General features: G+C 36.6%; 1 protein-coding gene across 12 annotated transcripts in view; it reads right to left on the bottom strand.

The window, feature by feature from the left end:
• Positions 1-18,310, bottom strand: part of SLX4IP (SLX4 interacting protein) — a 79,348-nt gene that overhangs the window by 59,057 nt on the left and 1,981 nt on the right. For 2 of the 12 annotated variants that reach the window (XM_054196763.1, XM_054196757.1), the window contains exons 2-3: positions 17,927-18,011; positions 13,899-13,947 (exon numbers count right to left, since the gene is read on the bottom strand). The exons of 3 other annotated variants lie outside the window; for them this stretch is intronic. In XM_054196763.1, the coding sequence (XP_054052738.1) occupies positions 13,899-13,925 (27 nt within the window). In that variant the 5' untranslated portion in view covers positions 13,926-13,947; positions 17,927-18,011. Of the gene's footprint in view, positions 1-5,675; positions 5,765-13,898; positions 13,948-17,599; positions 17,904-17,926; positions 18,012-18,310 lie in introns of those variants that run through there. 7 more of the 12 variants (XM_054196762.1, XM_054196755.1, XM_054196756.1 and 4 more) reach the window with 6 other exon arrangements.

Below are 18,310 nucleotides of genomic sequence, written 5' to 3'. Positions count from 1 at the left end.
TAAAATACTGCACAAGAAATATTTTTCCACTTTGTAAAAAGCCAGACTGTTTACATGCGTAAGTAGCTAGAGACCTTGTTGTCTGTGTGTGGTCTTAACATTTCAGTATCATAACTACGAATATAAAGAGAAGCAGCATGAAATAACGTATTATACTTACAATGAATGCCAGACTGCCAATATTAGAAGCATTGAGATTTAAGATTCCTAAAACGAGCATTACAACATACACATACCTACATCTTTATCCCCTTTTATAAAAGTAATTAAGAAATAAATTGAAACAAAGCTTTTCTAAAAGTAAACAGAGAACTCATATTTCAAAAAAGTTAATTTTTCTTCCCTTTACTTTGTTTAGAAATGAAAAGTTGGAAAAAAAATGAAGACATTAAAAATATCGTCATCATTAAAAACCAAGACATTCTGAAACTATGGTAACTTCACTCGTATTCTCTTAGCACCTGAGATGTATTAAATTATTCTAGTTTTTATTACAACTGTAACTGTTATATCACAGCTGTAGTACATGAGTGCCTTAGATCTCTAGTTTTCTGATTTTTAGCAAATTTTTGCTGCAAAAAAATTACAGCAAATTTCTGCTGTAATTTACTTAGAAATCACTGGAAAGTCTTCTGCAACTACCCATAACTTTTTTTTTTTTAAATAAAAAAAAAAAAAACCTCGTACTGCTCTCATGCTTTACTGAAGAGAGCACTGTGAAACCATTAGGGAAAAGCAGATGCAAGCTATCTGCGATGCACGGAGATCCATCAGTAGCTTTACCACTTACACAGTTATCTAAAGACTGCCATAGTTAAAGCGTGTCGGCCTGTCCCATCCTCCCATTCTATGTCTAGCAATAAAACATACAATTTTAGAAGGCAAGTATGCAGTATAAATAAAATAAATATTTTCTTCAATCACTCAATACAAGAATTCTCAATATTTTTCACACTACTTGAGATTTCCTCCTACACCCAGCAATAAAAGGCAGAGGCCATAATCTTTCCAGCATCTATCTGTGAACTCCACTACCCATGGCTGAAATTCCTAAAATCGCATTGAAAAAAAAGGCAGATTGAAAGTGCAAGGTTGTTATCAAGAATGTGGGTGTAAAAAGGTCAGAGACAGATTTCTGGTTCTATTTGACCTTTCCCCCCCGCCCCTACTGTTCATTTGCATATGTGGGAAGGTGAAGGGGGAAGGGGAAATTTCCTATTAAGTTTTCCATATGCTTATACCCTACTGTTATTTTTAATGTGTGCATGGAAAGCAAGGTTCTTCAAAATAGTTTCTTCTCTAAAATTACAGGAGTAAAGTTACAAGAGAAAAAAACAGGGATATAACAATGGATGAACAGAATTAACACTGTGGGACCATTCTAATTCAGTTTGGGACACACATGCCTCATGAGGTTGTGTTTCTGTTCCATAAGCATTTAAGAAAAACAAACATGTCACCAAAAGTCTTTAAAAGTATACTTCCCAAATTAGAGAAATGATCAAGAAGCCATTAGAAAAGAAATATGTATGAAGGGTAATTCGCTATAAAAACAAACAGTAAATGACCCTTGAAAGGGGTTCTTCTGAGTTTCCTCAAAGGAAGCAGTAGAGCTCTGTAACTAGGCAGAACTGAAATGGACTAACACCGCTTTCCATTTCTCTGTCTTCAAAGAGGGGGACTAGTTAGCCAAACTATACCAGGGAGGAACAAACCAAGCGGCATTACTCGGTTTCCACACCTATACTGGCCAGTCAGGCTGTTGGACGAGGTCTAGACTGCAGGCCGTCCTCCGCAGGCCCGAGGAGCCCACACTTCTGTGGGAGGATGGCGGAGCTTGGGTTGGGGGGAACAACGGGGCTCCGGGAGCTGCTGTCCGAGCCGGGGGTGGTGCTGAAACTGCCCCCCACCCCAGCGGGGTTCCCCGGCTGTTGGGCTGATGGCCTGCGAGCAGCTTCCTCCCTCACCAACCGTATCACCACCACCATCATTCCAATCCCATCACCTGTTCACATGCAATCTGTTCCTTAGAATATGGATGGTTGCAACATAATTGCATTTTCATGCTTATAAACTGCACTTTATCCACAATTTGAAGTTAAACATAGACCCCTGCTAGTCAACAGCACTTCTACCAGTGAAAGTGTATCCCAGATTTGCTCCCCACATAGGACACTGACCTTCCACAGCCTGTTCCACAGCTCTTTCTGTCCCTATTTCTGTCTGATTTGTAAGTGCCTGTAAGGTGCTGTTATAAACATGAAAATAAAAGCAAGCGAGATCTTTGCTGATGAGAACAAGCTCTCTCAGAACAGAATTTTCATAGTCTTTTCACTTTGCAGAAAAACCTGGAATCTTCACTTTAAATACATCAGAAACCATCACACAAGCCCACAACAGAACTACCTTGAAAAGAAACCTTGCTGGTTTTCACCACGCTACTAAGATAATAGATAGCATTGCATTTAAACTACATTATATTTTAATACATTTGGACTAATATCTTACTACTTTAACATTTAAAGATGTAGCATAAGGACTTTTTGAAGAGGTCCAAACTATTACTGAAAACACAAGGGAACTAATCAGAACACCTTGAGGATCACAGAACTCATTTACAGACGGTCAAATTAGAAAAATGAGCACACCATTTGCTTATCAAGGTCTAACTGCTACATTTGTGTGGCAATCCAAAGAGAAAGAAGTAGTATTTCAAAATCAAATACCAATATGATGACAGCCAGCAGCAGAGATTGTTATGTGGGCATTACTATAAAGTAGATGTTCACAGTGAATGAGCTTACCCTCTTAAATATCATTATGTTGCTGATTCTGAAAATACCATTTGCATCAATTTAAAGTCATTAACAACTATGTAGATAAAGTCAGTGTTAAAGCCTGGTGTTAAGGAGACAACCACTTCTTACATGGAATACAAATACTGACAAGGAAGATACAAGCTGAAGTCATTTCAGAAACATCTGCACTCCGAAAAGTAGGCACAGCTCTGTATTACTATTCAGGCATCATTTCAAAAAGCTCCATATAACAGAGCCCACAGCTAATGAGAGTTATTGAGGATACTGAAATTCTCCACTTTTTGCTTCTTAATAAAAAAAAGCTGAAGTGTTTGACAATCTGTTATTCCTAATATCTCCATGTAAACGAGGAATAGCAAATTGGCAGAGCAATAGATGTGAAGCGAGGCTCTGCTTACACACGGGTCTCCAAGGAACAAGCAATGCTGATGGTAATGCCAAAAGTACTTTCGTCTTCTAAACTAGTTTTGAATTTGTAGTCCGCTGTGAAGATCAAACTTGCTATTACGTTTTAACAGTCTTTGATCATCAGTGGTATCCATGACACTTTTTTTTTTTTTTTTTTTTTTTTTTTTTTTTTTACAGATCCAACAGCCTGGCCAACTGACAGATCTGGTAATTATAATTTGCCACCTTAGTTTTCTTAGCTGGGAATAGGAATGCTGTCTCATAACCGTACATGAATAACGGTTGCCGCACCCTGTCACAATGATGGCTACCAACAACAGAGCTTTCAGTGATTGTCTAGGTGTACAGCTTGAAATACTGTGAGATTCCTTGACGCTTGCAAAAGATACTCTAACAAAAAGGTAGGTTCTAACGATACCTGAATATCCTTTCACTTCTGAACTTACAATATTTTTTTATTTTATTCTTCATAACTGGATTTTTCCCTCCCAAAATTTCTATCATAGTTCAAATAGAAATTTATAAAACCAGACCAAATCTCAAGAGTTCCTACATGTTTAATAATGTAGGCCTCTATAAAACAAAAGCAAAGAGATAGTTCTTATGTCATCATCCAACAGCTCTACAGAAAATGGCTTCAAATTAGCAAAGATTTTCCTGAACTATGTAGAATATGCTAGGCATCTGTAACTAAATCTCTTTTCGGTTCATAATCAGCAAGTACCCCCAATCGTATCCTCCAAACATTCTGCAAATCAAATCACAATTCTTGACAATTATCAGGGTGAAGAAGGGATATAAACAAAGAAACATTTTCTTCAACATTTGTTTGAAGTCTTCTTCAAAAAGAAGACTCTGTTTACACCAAACAATAAAAGCAAAATAAAATATTCATTCAATTTTCTGAAAGATGCATAAATTGACATATAAAAAGATTTAAAATTAATGACAACTTCTAACAATTTTCTGAAGAAAACCAATGTTGTTGTTTTATTCCAAATCCCCCTGTAAGATTTGTCTCCGCTGGGACACCCATGGCAGCCAATAGCACCAGCCGCTGCTATTTAGTCTATTTCATATTATATTATAAAGACTCAGTACTCAACACCTGTTTGAGGCAAAAATATGTTTTTGCTTGATTGCTTTTTTAAATTGTGGATTTCATTTTCAACTTCTCACACATCAGACTTACTCCTGCCATTTACATTGTTTGTAAATTCCCCAAGACATAGATTGCTACCACATGACAGTTTAACACACAGGAAAAAAAGAACTAGAGACTTACAGACAATACCACAAAGGGAATAACTCTTCATAAGTTTGTTTTCCACAACTGAAGACTACCTTATTATGGCAAGGCAACACACTATGGTAGTGCTACTTATATTACTCTCCTTCCTATTTTTATACTACAGAAACGTCAAAATAAAGAAGGGAAAGTTATATACTCCATGGCCATACCGACTGTCAAAACCTAGGATCTTGGCATTGAACAGATCCTCTTTAATGGCCAAAGACTTAGCTCTTTCCCCACTCTTTAGTTCAGCAAATATTTTATGTTCAGAGCTATGCACTTCTATCACCCTTTATCTGTATGATACAAAGCAGGATAAACCACGACCATATATATTTGGTTAATTTAATTATGAGTGCTATTAAATCACTGGTATATTCAATGAACAAAGACAACCCTCTGAGTTTAAAATAGGAGAATATTGGCTTGAACTTGAAAGGCTGTATTTAACTGGATCTTAAATAAACTATTGTTTCTCCAGCTGAGTGGTGTCAGCTATGCCAGGCACCTTACTACTTCCTGGAAACTAAGCAGGGCTGTGCAAAGTGAACCTTACATGTGGGACAGAGCTAGTCTAGTTACTGCACATGTTGTTAGAGCAAAATGAGGGTAGAGTCACTAACAGTAAGAAAATGCTGAGAAAATGCTCTGTGGCTGCGTCACATCTTGATGCATGGAAACCAGTGATATCATGGCTTTCGTCCTTACCTCTGTTCTTTTCCTATCTCTCCCTCAAGACTAACGACTAGTTATTCTTCAATGTGCATTTGATGCAACATCTTTACAGTGATTCTCCACTGGAATGCTATTTAATATGTACATGACAAGTGGCATAGAAAAAGGAATAAAATCTTTGTTTTGCTGAAGCTTGTACATTCAGGATTTCATGCAAAAGGATCTGTCTGTAAAACACACAGATAGCAGAAATGGCAAAGATGCCACAATGAAAGAAGTTACAAAGACACAAAAGTACAAAACCAAGAAAGATGACGCTTGCTCTTAAGGCTTCATAAATGGACCATATTTGCCTAGCAAAGTGTACACAGCCAAAAGGAAAAGATCATCTTGAAGCACTGAAATCACTGAAGTTAAAATTTTGGTTCAAAACTCTCTGCACATGATCTAGATCACAAACTAGTCTTTTCCCCACTTACCCAAGTTAAAATCTCTCAGCTACAAATACTGTGTTGTAGTAAGAAGGCAGAGTTGTGTTTTGTGCAGGACTCATTAAAAATACTTCATTCTATGAAGCAGGGAAATAAAAAATAGATTAGCTTGATATGCAAAGGTACAGACACCATGGCTTGGCAAGACCTATCTTCGTTTACCATTTCTTTGTATGACTAAATGAACCTATACAGCTACTCTGATTTTTATTCATTATATAAAGGTGTTTATTCTTTCTGTTCATTTGGCCAAGCAATGTCATATGAAGGCAAAAGTGGACAGATTCTGCTAAAAAACAGAAGGTTAGAGATAGCTAAGGGCTAGAATACAGACAAACTCTAGCAGAAGGGCTAGAATACAGACAAACTCTAGCAGAACTTGCCTTCTGTTTTAAGAGTTCTTTTATGTTGATTTAGATATCGCTTTACTCCATATTGTCCTTCATTTTTCAAATGTATTTCTGACATTACTACTAAATTTCTTTATTAAATTCGCAACTTTTTGCCTGTTCATTACTATGCTGCTTGTGTTAACAAAAATGGCAGAGAGGGATTCAGGGATTAAAAAAAAAAAAAAGCAGCCATGACTTTCTCATACATAAACTGTTGACATAGTTTCTATGACTGATATTAAAGCAGCTAAGTAATTTATCTTGTTTCTACCTTTTTTTCCTAATAACTGAAGGTAATATGCAATTCTGATCAGACCAGTCTTTTTCAAACTAGGTGAGTCCCAGTTTTAGCACAGAATACATACATAATGGTCATCATCTCAGTTTGAAATGAGTCATCTGGAAAATAAATGGAACACCCAGAAATGGACATACAACTTAAAAAAAAACAACTGTAGGAGTCTGCATGTTAAAGCATGAATTCTTCTTCATCAACATTTGTTTAAGAAGAAAGAGAAAATAATATTTTTATGTTGGTCCCGTACACACACCAACATTATCCATTCTAGCAGAAGTTTCAACCATACACATTTGAAATCACTTAACGTTTTTATTTTCTTAAGCATGGTGCTTCACAGCATTTCAAGTTAGAAATATTTCCAGTCAAAAGAGGGAAACTAGCATAAGACAAAAATCACCAGTGGAACTCCAGATCATTTAAGAGTGACCAGACCATTCCACGCTACCTTACATTCAGTTACTTGTTGAGCACCTTCCTCTGCTTTATAACACAGAATCATACATATCTAAAGGCTAATTTCATGGGTTTTTATAATTTTATTTTTACTTTATCCATCTTTTCACAGTGCTTGGGTAATCACAAGTTGGCAACACTGGGGTCTTCATTTTACTCTTTTCGTATTGAAATTAAAACTGATTTATATTTTATTATTTGGCTGTATCACTTTTCAATATTTTTCCAACCTAACTTCTTCAGACATTGACATTATAGACAAACAGACTGCGTTTTAAAAAGACGGATAAATTGAACTGAGGAAGGCTGCTGGTGAAATAAATTAGTATGTCCTTAGTTAAGTTACAGTGTGCTGCCAATATACTCCTACAGGCTCTGATCCAAAGCCCATTGATTTCAGTGAGGTTTGGGTCAGATCCACTATAAAAAGAACTTAATTCAGTAGTGGTAAATGAAATCTAAGATGTATAATTTGATTAGAAAACACTCCAAGTAACAGTGCGAATAACGCTGGTGACTTCTTCACAGCACATACAGATTTTTAGTTCCTTAAACTATTATTAAAAAAGTCTGGAATTTATAGTTTTTGCCAACCACATTGTCACAGCCTAATTGAGCAGCTGTCAACTGTTAGAAAATAACTGCATCATCATCCCTTTTAGAAGGACTAGTGTGGGAAGTGAAACACTTACATGGGATCTAAAGTTTCTGGAGTCATGGTAATGAATCTGTTTTCATCAGGTGACCATGAGTCATCATTTTATCAGCAGTTTAAAGGGTTTTCACAATAGTTGAGCGTCATCAGTGCTCATGCTTAGCAATGACTGCGGCAGAATGCCGAAATAGGGTGCCATGTACCATTATTTACAAAAAAGTTTGGCTATTGAGTCAAGAAAAATACTGCAAAGTCACAGCTGAATAAGCGCTGCAGTGCACACAAAATGTCCTGAAACTAAGCTTTTATTTGAGAATTGAAACCCAGCAATAATTTTGCTTTTAAAAATAGACTCCTTTTAAGGAAGTTGTGAACCACATGGATGAAACATAAGGAAAGAATAAAAATATGTCATCAGTCCCTCTTCTCCCTTTTACTCCATAGTCCAGTCAGAACACACTCATACATCAAATACTGAGATAACTTCCACATATCAGAATCCGTTGCCCCGGGTGGGGAAAGGCCACATGAAACAATATGAAAATTTTTATATTAAGTTTCCATGATACTAACCTGCATCACTAAACTGTCTGTACACAATATTAACAGGTACTGAATGAAACATGGATCCCTTTACCTCCCAGCCTACTAACCTCCCTCTGAACTCACTGGAAAGAATTGAAGAATTTCACCTACAGCGCAAGCTTCAGTCTCTCCCAGGACCTCAAGACATTCAGTGACCCCATGCAGCATCTCTGCTAAGCCCTGATGTTTTGCTGGACTCAAAGAGATTGAAGTCTGCTTCTAAGTTTCCCATCCCTTCCTCCTTCACTGCTGGACTCAGGGGTCAACCAGGCAGTACCACCAAGATCTCCAAGCAGCAGAACAGTGGAGGTGTAAAATATGGTAGTGCTGGTCAGAAATAAGGCATGTGGCAATTACACCTTTGAATCAATTACATCTAAAAAAAATAATAATAATTAGTATCACTTGGTATGGTGTGTATTTAGAATCCCATACCACCGTCACAGTGATATAGTGCTTACAATTAGCAAAAGCCTCATTTTCTGCCACAATTAGAACTTTTGGAACTAATCAGATTAATTTATTTGAATTATAAAAAAAAAAAAAAGGCAAGTTGAACCATTCTTTTATTCCTTATTTCAAGTGATCCCTGTAAAAGCAGTGTTTCCACTATTGATGTTTATCCCCCTGGCCTCCTATTCCTTTCTCCTTCTGCTAACACTTTAATCTCTCAACTCTTCATCCACTCATCATTTCCCTAGGCTTGAAAATTAATCCTCTGAGGTCAGTGAGGAAACTTCCACTGACTCCAGGAGATTTAGAATTAGACCGTACACTTAATTTTCCTCCCCCCTCTACCTCCCAATTTCCTCTTTTCTTTCTTCTGGAACTTATTTACTCATCACTTTAGTCATTCCATATCTGGTCCCATGAAATTGGGAATTAAATGCAGAGTTAAGAAAAAGAACTAAATAGATGCCCCTCTATCTATTATTACTGTTTTCTACTTCTTATTTTAAATCATATTTTTCCCCCAGATCCCTTGTTATCTTCTTAAGACTTTTAAGCCCTTTTAGGCAAGGATCATATTTTATCCATTCATTTAGAAATGAAGATCACAGCTGAGTGAAGTGTATGATACTACTTGATAATAACAATTCCAACCACCTGTATTTATAGTTGTGAGCGATGTTGCTTTAGGAGAACACCACCCCTAGTTAACCACCATTAAATGGTTAGTGTAGCTATTTCTTAATTTTTAAAGACCCAAAAAGCAAATGTAAGAACATCCATGACACGTAAAATTCAACAACCTTTAATCAGTTGGGAGAACTTTTACAAATTCTATCTGATTGTAGAAAACTTAATCTTAGCATATTTCTATTGAATCGTAGAATCATAGGGTTGGAAGGGACCTCTGGAGATCATCTAGTCCAACCCCCCTGCCAGAGCAGGGTCACCTTAGAGCAGGTTGCACAGGAACATGTCCAGGCGGGTTTGGAATGTCTCCAGAGACGGAGACTCCACCACCTCTCTGGGCAGCCTGTGCCAGTGCTCTGTCACCCTCAAAGGAAAGAAGTTCCTCCTCATGTTTAGGTGGAACTTCCTATGCTCAAGTTTGTGCCCATTACCTCTTGAAACATTTGTAAATACTCCAACCACAGGAATTTCACATATAAATGTCTTCGTTTTGCAATGGGGAAGAAGAAAAGGACATAAAATAACTAAGAAATATGATATTTTCTTAACTAAGCACTCTAAAAAAAAAAACTAGCTCTCCAGCTAGAAATCAGTATGCTGAACATTTCAAAACTATGTACATCAGAGAAAAAAATAAAAATTAGATAAGAAAACCTACTCATCTCCCTAGTTTTTTTCTCTCCAAACAACTTGCAAGAAGCAGCAAACACACCACTTTCTCACAGAGTAAAATACTTGCAGAAATATTGATTAGCTAATTCAATGAACACACTTCACAGAAATCTGAACTTTAATCTGTCTTGCCCACTCAGCTGTCACATAAAAATCATCCAAACAGACTTATCTGACACAATAATAGCACATCGACAAAGATTTCTGTATATCAACTGGTAGCCAAAAAAAGAGAAAGCACTGGAAAGGCTAGAGATATGGTGAAGCTTTAGCATTAGAAATCTATTAAGACATTTAAACATGCATGGGAATATTAGAAAAGGTCCCTTCAAAATAAACTGCTCATTTTCTTATTCCAGACCAAAGACAATAATACCTTCTACAGGTCTGTGAGCAGACCCTAAAATGGTCTAATACAGCACTGTAAGTACATACTAGCATATTGTCTGACAGGAAGATATCTTTCAGTTTCCCTCTACCCACTGTTCACGGAATTTTTTTAGAGTTGGAAGGGACCTCTAGAGGTCTTCTAGTCCAACTCCCCTGCTAAAGCAGGATTGCCTAGAGCACATTACTCAGGACTGCATCCAGGCGGGTCTTGAATGTCTCCAGAGAAGGGGACTCCACAACCTCCCTGGGCAGCCTCTTCCAGTGCTCTGTCACCCTCACCGTAAAGTTTTTTTCTCATATTTGATCAGATTAGGGGCCTATAATCAGCATTCTTTCTACGCACGCTTTCTTTCATGAAGCATTTCTAAGATATGCAAAGACAGATGTTAAGATGCCTTTGATTATAAATCAGTATCTTAACAACAACATTAAGACACACCAACATAATAAAAGTAAAGGATACATACACAAGCAAAATGAAAGGGAAAGTTGACCTCATTTTTCTGCCAAATTATTTCCAATACTTCCATCCTTGTTCCCACTATAAAACAGAAAATTATGCTCGCTGCTTCAAAGGAACTTGCAATTTAAGGCTAGCAAAAAGTTTGAGGTAGGAAGGATCAAAAAGTTTCATATACACTTCCAGCATGCAATAATTTAAATTGATAACAAGGAACATTAATGAAAAATCAATTGCGGAGTGTGCTGGATGACCAGAGGGAACACTGAAAGTATAACTATCTTAATCTAAGATATCTGCTAGAAAAGGCCTACAAATCTGAGACAGAACAGAGCTCTTAATATGTCAAAGTAGGAAATGGCAAAGTAAAAAAGCTTCCCTTTGAGTTGAGCTATTGAAATGTAGTAACAACTTAAAGCCTTAGTGTTTGGCAAATGAACAGGCTGCAGAAAACAGTAAATGAAATTTTTCTATTACAGCCATAAAAATTACTATATTTAGTTCTGCAGTTTGGCATGGAAAAGTCAATTTACACAATTCTGGAAGAGCAATTCTTTCTAGTTTGTCCAAAGTTTTAAATAAGACCCTAGCGATATTATTTTTCAAATCCATATAGTGTTCATGATTTTGCTTTAAGCCTCACCAATTAAAGTTAAGATTTCTCAGAACAGCAGTAAAATATTCTAGCGACACACAGAGAAAGCTTAATTAAATTCATATGTCTTATTTTCCAGAATTGGGGCTATTTTACCATGCAGCGCTTTATGAAGTATCAATATTTCCTAAAATTGAAAATTGCTTATCAAATTTAACTTGCATAAACTATCTATTGCACATCACAGCACCACAGCATCCAGGTACTTGGCAAGTGAAGAAAGTGTGTTTAGGACTTAACTTTAGTTTTTGCATTAAGGTTTAAAGCTATTTTACTGCATCGATTATTTTATTTCAATCGCTCTTAATTGCCCATAAAACCAAGCTTAGGCTTGCCTTCCAAAAATAGGCCAACTACTCCCTCTACTGAAAGTAATTGATCATTACAGTGGAAGTACAGAGATTCTCATCTAAAATACATGCTGTTAAGAAGCAAAGCCATTAAACACATTATAGGTGTTTTTCTCTTAATTACATTCCAGTCAGCTGAGACTTGAAAGACTGACAATCTGTACTTTTCGGTTTCTTATCAAAAGATTAACATACACATGCTTACAAAATCTAAATCTTAGAAGTAGAGAATGCAGAAGATGAGGCATTGAGGAACATTTTCAGACTCGGTAAAATACCCCTATCAGTTCAAACACGAGGAACCTAAAAGTAAGAACATAGTATTTTCTATACTCTCCCTGCAGAGAAAAGCGGGAATATATTCCGCTTTTTGATGGAGAATCTTCTGCACAGGGATCTTCCTTGAAAAAATTATGTGAAAGTTGAACAGTCTTTAAAAAGAGAATATTCACATTAAATACAAATCCGTTGAATGTAAAGAAGCAAAAATTCACACACAAAATCCCCAATCTAACAAGCGTTACGCACCTCTGCACAAAGTGAATTCCAGTCAGCTTTTCACATATTTTCATTTATATTTAATACATATTCACATATATTCAATACATTTTAGCCAAAGCAAAGTTAATTTTCAGTAGTCAGTACATGCGAAAAAAATTTATCCTCATTTCTCAAATACTATCAGAAAAAATAAAGTTGTATCTCATTGGCAGTCTCAAAAGTTGTGTTGGTGATACTGCTTACCTAAAAACGCACGCTCAATGAGAACCTAACAGGTTGCATAGATAGTCAGTGATGTTAAACTACTTAGTGACTGCCAGGGTATGTGTTGAATACCAGTAAAGTGTTTATGCTGAATCAGCAAGCTGTAATAATGCAGGTCAGTAATCAAATATCTTAAGGCTTTTTATCTAGCGAAGATATCTCAACTCACACCATTGTTTTCTTGGGCACTTACATTAGTATCGATGACATCAAGAGTTCTCAGCTGAGGAAAAACAATGCCTTCAGCATCAGCTCCTGTTGTTACCCACATCAGTGGCATATAGACTCAGAATATCAGGTAAAATGTGCTCAAAATCAAAGATATTTCTCCTAACTCCTATATCACTTTAGAAGCAGTCAATAGTATAGACATGATACCATTAAGGTTTATAATCATGTTAAATGGCAAAAAAAAAAATAAAGCAAACATCCCAGTAAGTGACAGTAGTTTTCCTTGGAAAAGAACACATAGGACACAAAAATTAAATGTTTGGTCCGCTTGTTGAACAGGTTGGTTACCCACAAAACCAAGCTTCAATAGCTTCCACAGCCTGCTCAGTCAGGAAGGTTTTTGTAGCTGCCCTCCAAAAAACCCAAGCTTACCCACAGAGGAAAAAGTCTCTTCTGCTAAGAAAATTCCTGGAAACAAACATTTCCAAGAGAACAATATATTGCTCTAATCACTTTGAAATGTATGTATTACCTAAACTACCCTAGACATACAGGAACACAGAAACAAGACAGAAGGTCCAAAAGAGAAGGTTTCACAATTTTTACTGAACAATTAGTTTTATTTATTGATAAGCTGATATCATTACAGTAGAAGAATTATGAAGTGCTATGTTTATTATAGAATGTTTTGAAAAGTGTTACTCTTCAGATACATAACCAAAAGTCATAGCCTGTTTGCAAAACAAACTGCAATAGCATTTTACTGGATGTAAGACAACTAATCCCTGAAAATGGGAAAAGAGGCAAATATAGTCGAGTGTGATAAATAGTTTAAGAACATTGCTATGCCTTAAACCAGGAACTCTTAGATTATCTGGGAAGTGCACAAATAATATTCCAAGATTACAGTGAGAGAAGAATCAACCCTAAATTGTATTTCAGGTAGCAAACACGGTTTTACTGAGAATTTGTGCAGTTTCTAATTCTAACTACACAACTAATCACTTTTAGTTACATGATTTTAATCTTCGTGCTCATGATAGAGCAGTGATTCAAGAAGTTTGCTTCCAAAGAGAGAGAAAAGCTGATACTAAACATGGTACTATGACCAGAAGTCTTAAAGATACACCTCTTCGTCATTAACTTTTAAAATTGATGTACACCCATTCTAAGCAATATTACGGATTTTCTTTTTAAATGAAAGCTATAAAATTCTACTTACCTTAATGACAAATTTGTTGGATGCCATGATAGGTCAGTGTAAGCTGGTCCTATAAAAACATCAATTTAAAAGTGATCAGCACTAGAGAAAAACTCAGATCTCTGCTCCGAGAAGGATTTTTAAAATCTTTTTTTTTCATTACTGCTGTTCTTCAAACCCTACACTCTGCTTTAAGAAAACCAAGGAAAGCTTTTACTTAAAGGAGAATTACTTATCTGCTTGCATTAGTTTCTTTTAGTGAACATCAGAACTGTTCAGGCACTTACCATCCAACACATGAAATGTAAAATTAGAACTTATTTTTCAGACCAGTATTAAGACAGAGACAAACCCACCTAACTTAACCTCAAGAAGCCTTTCAGAGAGCAGCAAACTAAACCTGGAATATTCCTTTACTACTGCTTCAACCACTGGTTCTTACATATATGGCCTCAGCCTAGTTTCTCTTTCAAATTAATAGCTCCACATAAAATCCCTTCGCATAGCTTAAAGAAAGAAAGAATGAAGAAGAGGGAAGAAAACACACAACATTTTAAAAGGTACCATTTTCAAGAAAAAACCCCAACAATCTTAATAAATGAAATAATACTTTCTCTAGTCAAGAGAGTCCTCAAACCTCTCTATCTTGTGGATACTCCATTTCTACTTAGCCAGGGAACTCGCAACAGCCTGCATACACTCATGACCCTATAGAAATCATGTCCTCCATCACAGTCTCTTAACAGGGGCTCAACAACACTAAGCAAATTTCAAAATTTGCTTTCAGACCAAGCAACAGTAAGCAAGCTTCAGAACTGAGACACCCATTCACTACCTGCAGTTCCCGTAATCAGTAGTATAAGAGTTTAAACCAGTTCAAAAACAAAGCACAGTCTTTTTCCTTTTTTTTTTTTTAAATAAGAAACTATGATTTCTGGTGTGCATATGTAGACACAGATTATGTATATTTAAAATTTTAGACTAACACATCTATAAAGCAACGTGACCTGAGTATTATTGTAGTTGCTCAAAAGTCAAGTGAACTTTGGATATCCTCTTCTCTTGCTTACACCAAACAGGATTTAGATTGCTTAATTTGGGATATTGAGTGAAGTACATTTAGCTGCACAAACCCTGGCCCTGCCTCAGACCATTCCAAATAACTCATGAAGCATAAGTTCATGCAGGAAGTTACGCGCACCTTCTCTTGGGCACAAGAAGAAACCTTCAATTAATTACTAAGATTTCCCCCTCCATTCCCTTAGAAGAACGCTGTATCTCACTCAAATGACTACAAGCTTCAGGTTGGCTTGCAAGCCAAACCACGAGCCTAGTCACTTTCCATGCCGATTTCACATTTTTAACTGCTTTTGCTGGGGAAGTTCATCATTCTCCACATAAATGGGAGCTAAGCATTCACTTGTCAAAAGATAGAAGATTAGGTTAAATTCATTAAAGTCCTTCCAGCTAACCCCACAGTGTTGGGATTCCAAAGGGACATGGAATGAGCTCTATGGTACCAAATTAATATCTACAAAAACACATGCATAAGAAAATGAAGATACATTCTGTTTTCACACAGGATAGGAACAGAGGCAACAGACAAGGAACAGATGTGAACTGGACAGAAAAACAGGTGAACAAGGGTCTCAGTATACACTGGCAAAAGATAGAGCACCCAAACAATATAGTTCAAGCTTCAAAATCAAGAAAAAACAAACATCAGTATCTGCCACCTGCAATAGACAGACTGCAACAGAAACTATACTGAGAATAGAGCTGCCTTTCACACTCTAAAGTTTCCTAAAGGATTAGTCTCTTAGTAAGATAGACAAATCCGGTCAATTTCCTAAGACATGGTGTAGGAGAATAGTAACAATGCAGAAGACGTATCTGCTTCTCACTGCATACTTCAAGTTATTGTAAAGCACCGGGATGGAGCTGTCAAAATTTCAGGATACAAGTCAGGTTGGTGACACGTGTCTCTGTCAGGCACTACACTTAAACATTTCAAAATGCAGTCGTTATCCTTATTTAACTTCAAAAAAGTGCAAAACAAGATAAAGACCCACTTTACAACTACATAACATAGCGCAGATATTTTTGATCTTAAAATTCAACAGTAATAATTTTGAACTAAATAAACACTTCTATGCGGTGCTTCCATTCCAAATATCCAAATGCTGAGATCCAAGATTTCAAAACAGCTATGAGAAAACATAAAAGTAATGACGCACAGTTCCATATACTGGCTCAAGGAAAACTCCCAATTACTTCAATGATTTTTTTTTTCTATATATCATATCAATATCCAAGCTGTAAGAAACAGAAACAGTAAAAGGATTGCAAGAAGTGAGAAGTCAAACAGTTGTTAATGTCACCAGGTTAAAATGAGTTTGAACTGAGAACCATTCTGCAAGTAACTACTGAATAAAAACTTTAATATAGTTAATAAAATGTTTCAACTATGTTGTTAAAAAGCTCAAATTTGGAGCTTTTATCAACTGCACAGTAACAGTGGGCAAAAAGATATAGAGAGCAAATTGAATTTTCAAGTAACAGTCATGCAGACAGAAGCTGGAATAACACACCTTCTGTCACACAACTGTCATTCTTTCTTGCACAAAAATACAGAATCATAGAGAATTTTTTGTTGGAAGAGACCTTTAAGATCATCAAGTCCAGCTGTTAACCTTGCACTGCCAAGTTACCACTAAACCATAACCCTCAGCACTATAACTACTTTAAAGGAGGTTGTAGCAAGGTGGGTGTCAGTCTCTTCTCCCAAGTAACAGCAAGAGGAAACGGCCTCAAGTTGCACCAGGGGAGGTTTAGATCGGATATTACGAGAAATTTCTTCACTGAAAGGTTTGTCAAACAGTGGAACAAGCTGCCCAGGGAAGCAGTTGAGTCGCCATCCCTGGAGGTATTTAAAGACTTGACCTAGAAACTCTTTTATCTTATCAGAATAAATTCTGTCAACATTATCATTTCAAGAAACACAATGTAACAAACAGTGCCCTTGACCAGTTGGAACATCATATTTCAATTCAGCCAGGTAGTAAGGTGCTACACTATGGAAGTACACATAGTCGAACGACTACAAGAAGAATCTTAGTAGGAGATAAAACTCAAGAAATTTTTGAAATATCTGCTGCTAGAACTAGGTCAGAAGAGATGCTAAAGGGAAATGGCAGCCACCAAATGAAAACCAACTGTGCTTACGGATTGCATTCTTGGTGTTTAAGAACTCTAAGGAAGGGCTACCCACTCCATCACACGAAAACAAAAAGGAAATAATAAGGTATATCACAGCCTTTTCAAAACACCACGAAACCTGAACAGGTACAGCTCATCAGATTCTCTTAAAAAAAAAAAAAACAAAACGAAAAAGCTTTCAGTAGCAGTTCAGGATTGGTTTTTTGATTTTAATGAAAGGCTAATATCTAGAGCTTTACTAATGATCCCTACCTCCTCCCCCCAACAAAAACCAAAAAAAAAAATAGTAAAAATTAGGAAAAATAGCAGGGAAGAAACAGCAAAAAGTAGGATAGTGTTAAATGCTACAGTCTCTCCTCTAAGTTGCTAGAATTTCTAAGCTGAAGCTAGGAAATCTGTAATGACAAACACAATTTGCTGTGGAACGCACCATCAACTAAGATCTCCTACAACAGCAGCGACAGTATTGAACAAACCTAACATTTACATGGAATTACCTGTACCTGGGATATGGTAGAACACAAGGTACTTCGCCTCATGCTTCCAGGAACATAGTTTACCTAGATTGTACATAACTTTCAAGCTGCATATGGCATATAACTCTCAGTGGTGCTGCAGGCCTGTGATCTGAAGAACAACATTTGAACTGATCGTGTTTTATCATTAATCCTTACAGTAGCAATAACATGAAGAAGAGTTGCAACAAAATATGACAGAGCATCATCTCTTTTTCCAAAAGGTCATGTCCTGCTGGAGAACAAACCAACCATGTGGATGAATCAGCTCATTTTACCCTGGCATCACCAATCTCTTTTTTTGTAACAATTTACCATCTAGAATACTTTGTTGCAACAAGTCTGCCACTACTGATGGGAGAAGGACTGCTGACAGGCAGAAATCCTCTCCAAATCCAACCTAAAAAATAATAGAAGAAAAAGAAAAGCAAAGGAAAAAAAGATGCACAAGACAAGTTACCTTTGGTTCAATTTGCTCTTCATGGGAGTAAGTTGACTTTGGGAGTTTGCCAACTACCCCATTCTTTGCATTGACTATATAGATAAGGCAAAGGAAATGCAGCAGACAAAATAAATGTAAGCAAATCCTTAGAAAACCAAAAGAATACACCTAACGTGTGAACCATCAGGAAAGTCACTGAACCGTCACATACAAAAAAATGCCCAATACTAAGACATCAGAAAATGAGGAAAAATACC

Source organism: Rissa tridactyla, chromosome 3 (assembly GCF_028500815.1).
Source record: "Rissa tridactyla isolate bRisTri1 chromosome 3, bRisTri1.patW.cur.20221130, whole genome shotgun sequence".
In the NCBI taxonomy this organism is placed as follows: Eukaryota; Metazoa; Chordata; class Aves; order Charadriiformes; family Laridae; genus Rissa; species Rissa tridactyla.
The sequence above is the reverse complement of the archived record's forward strand: the minus strand, read 5'-3'. Positions and strand labels throughout refer to the sequence as shown.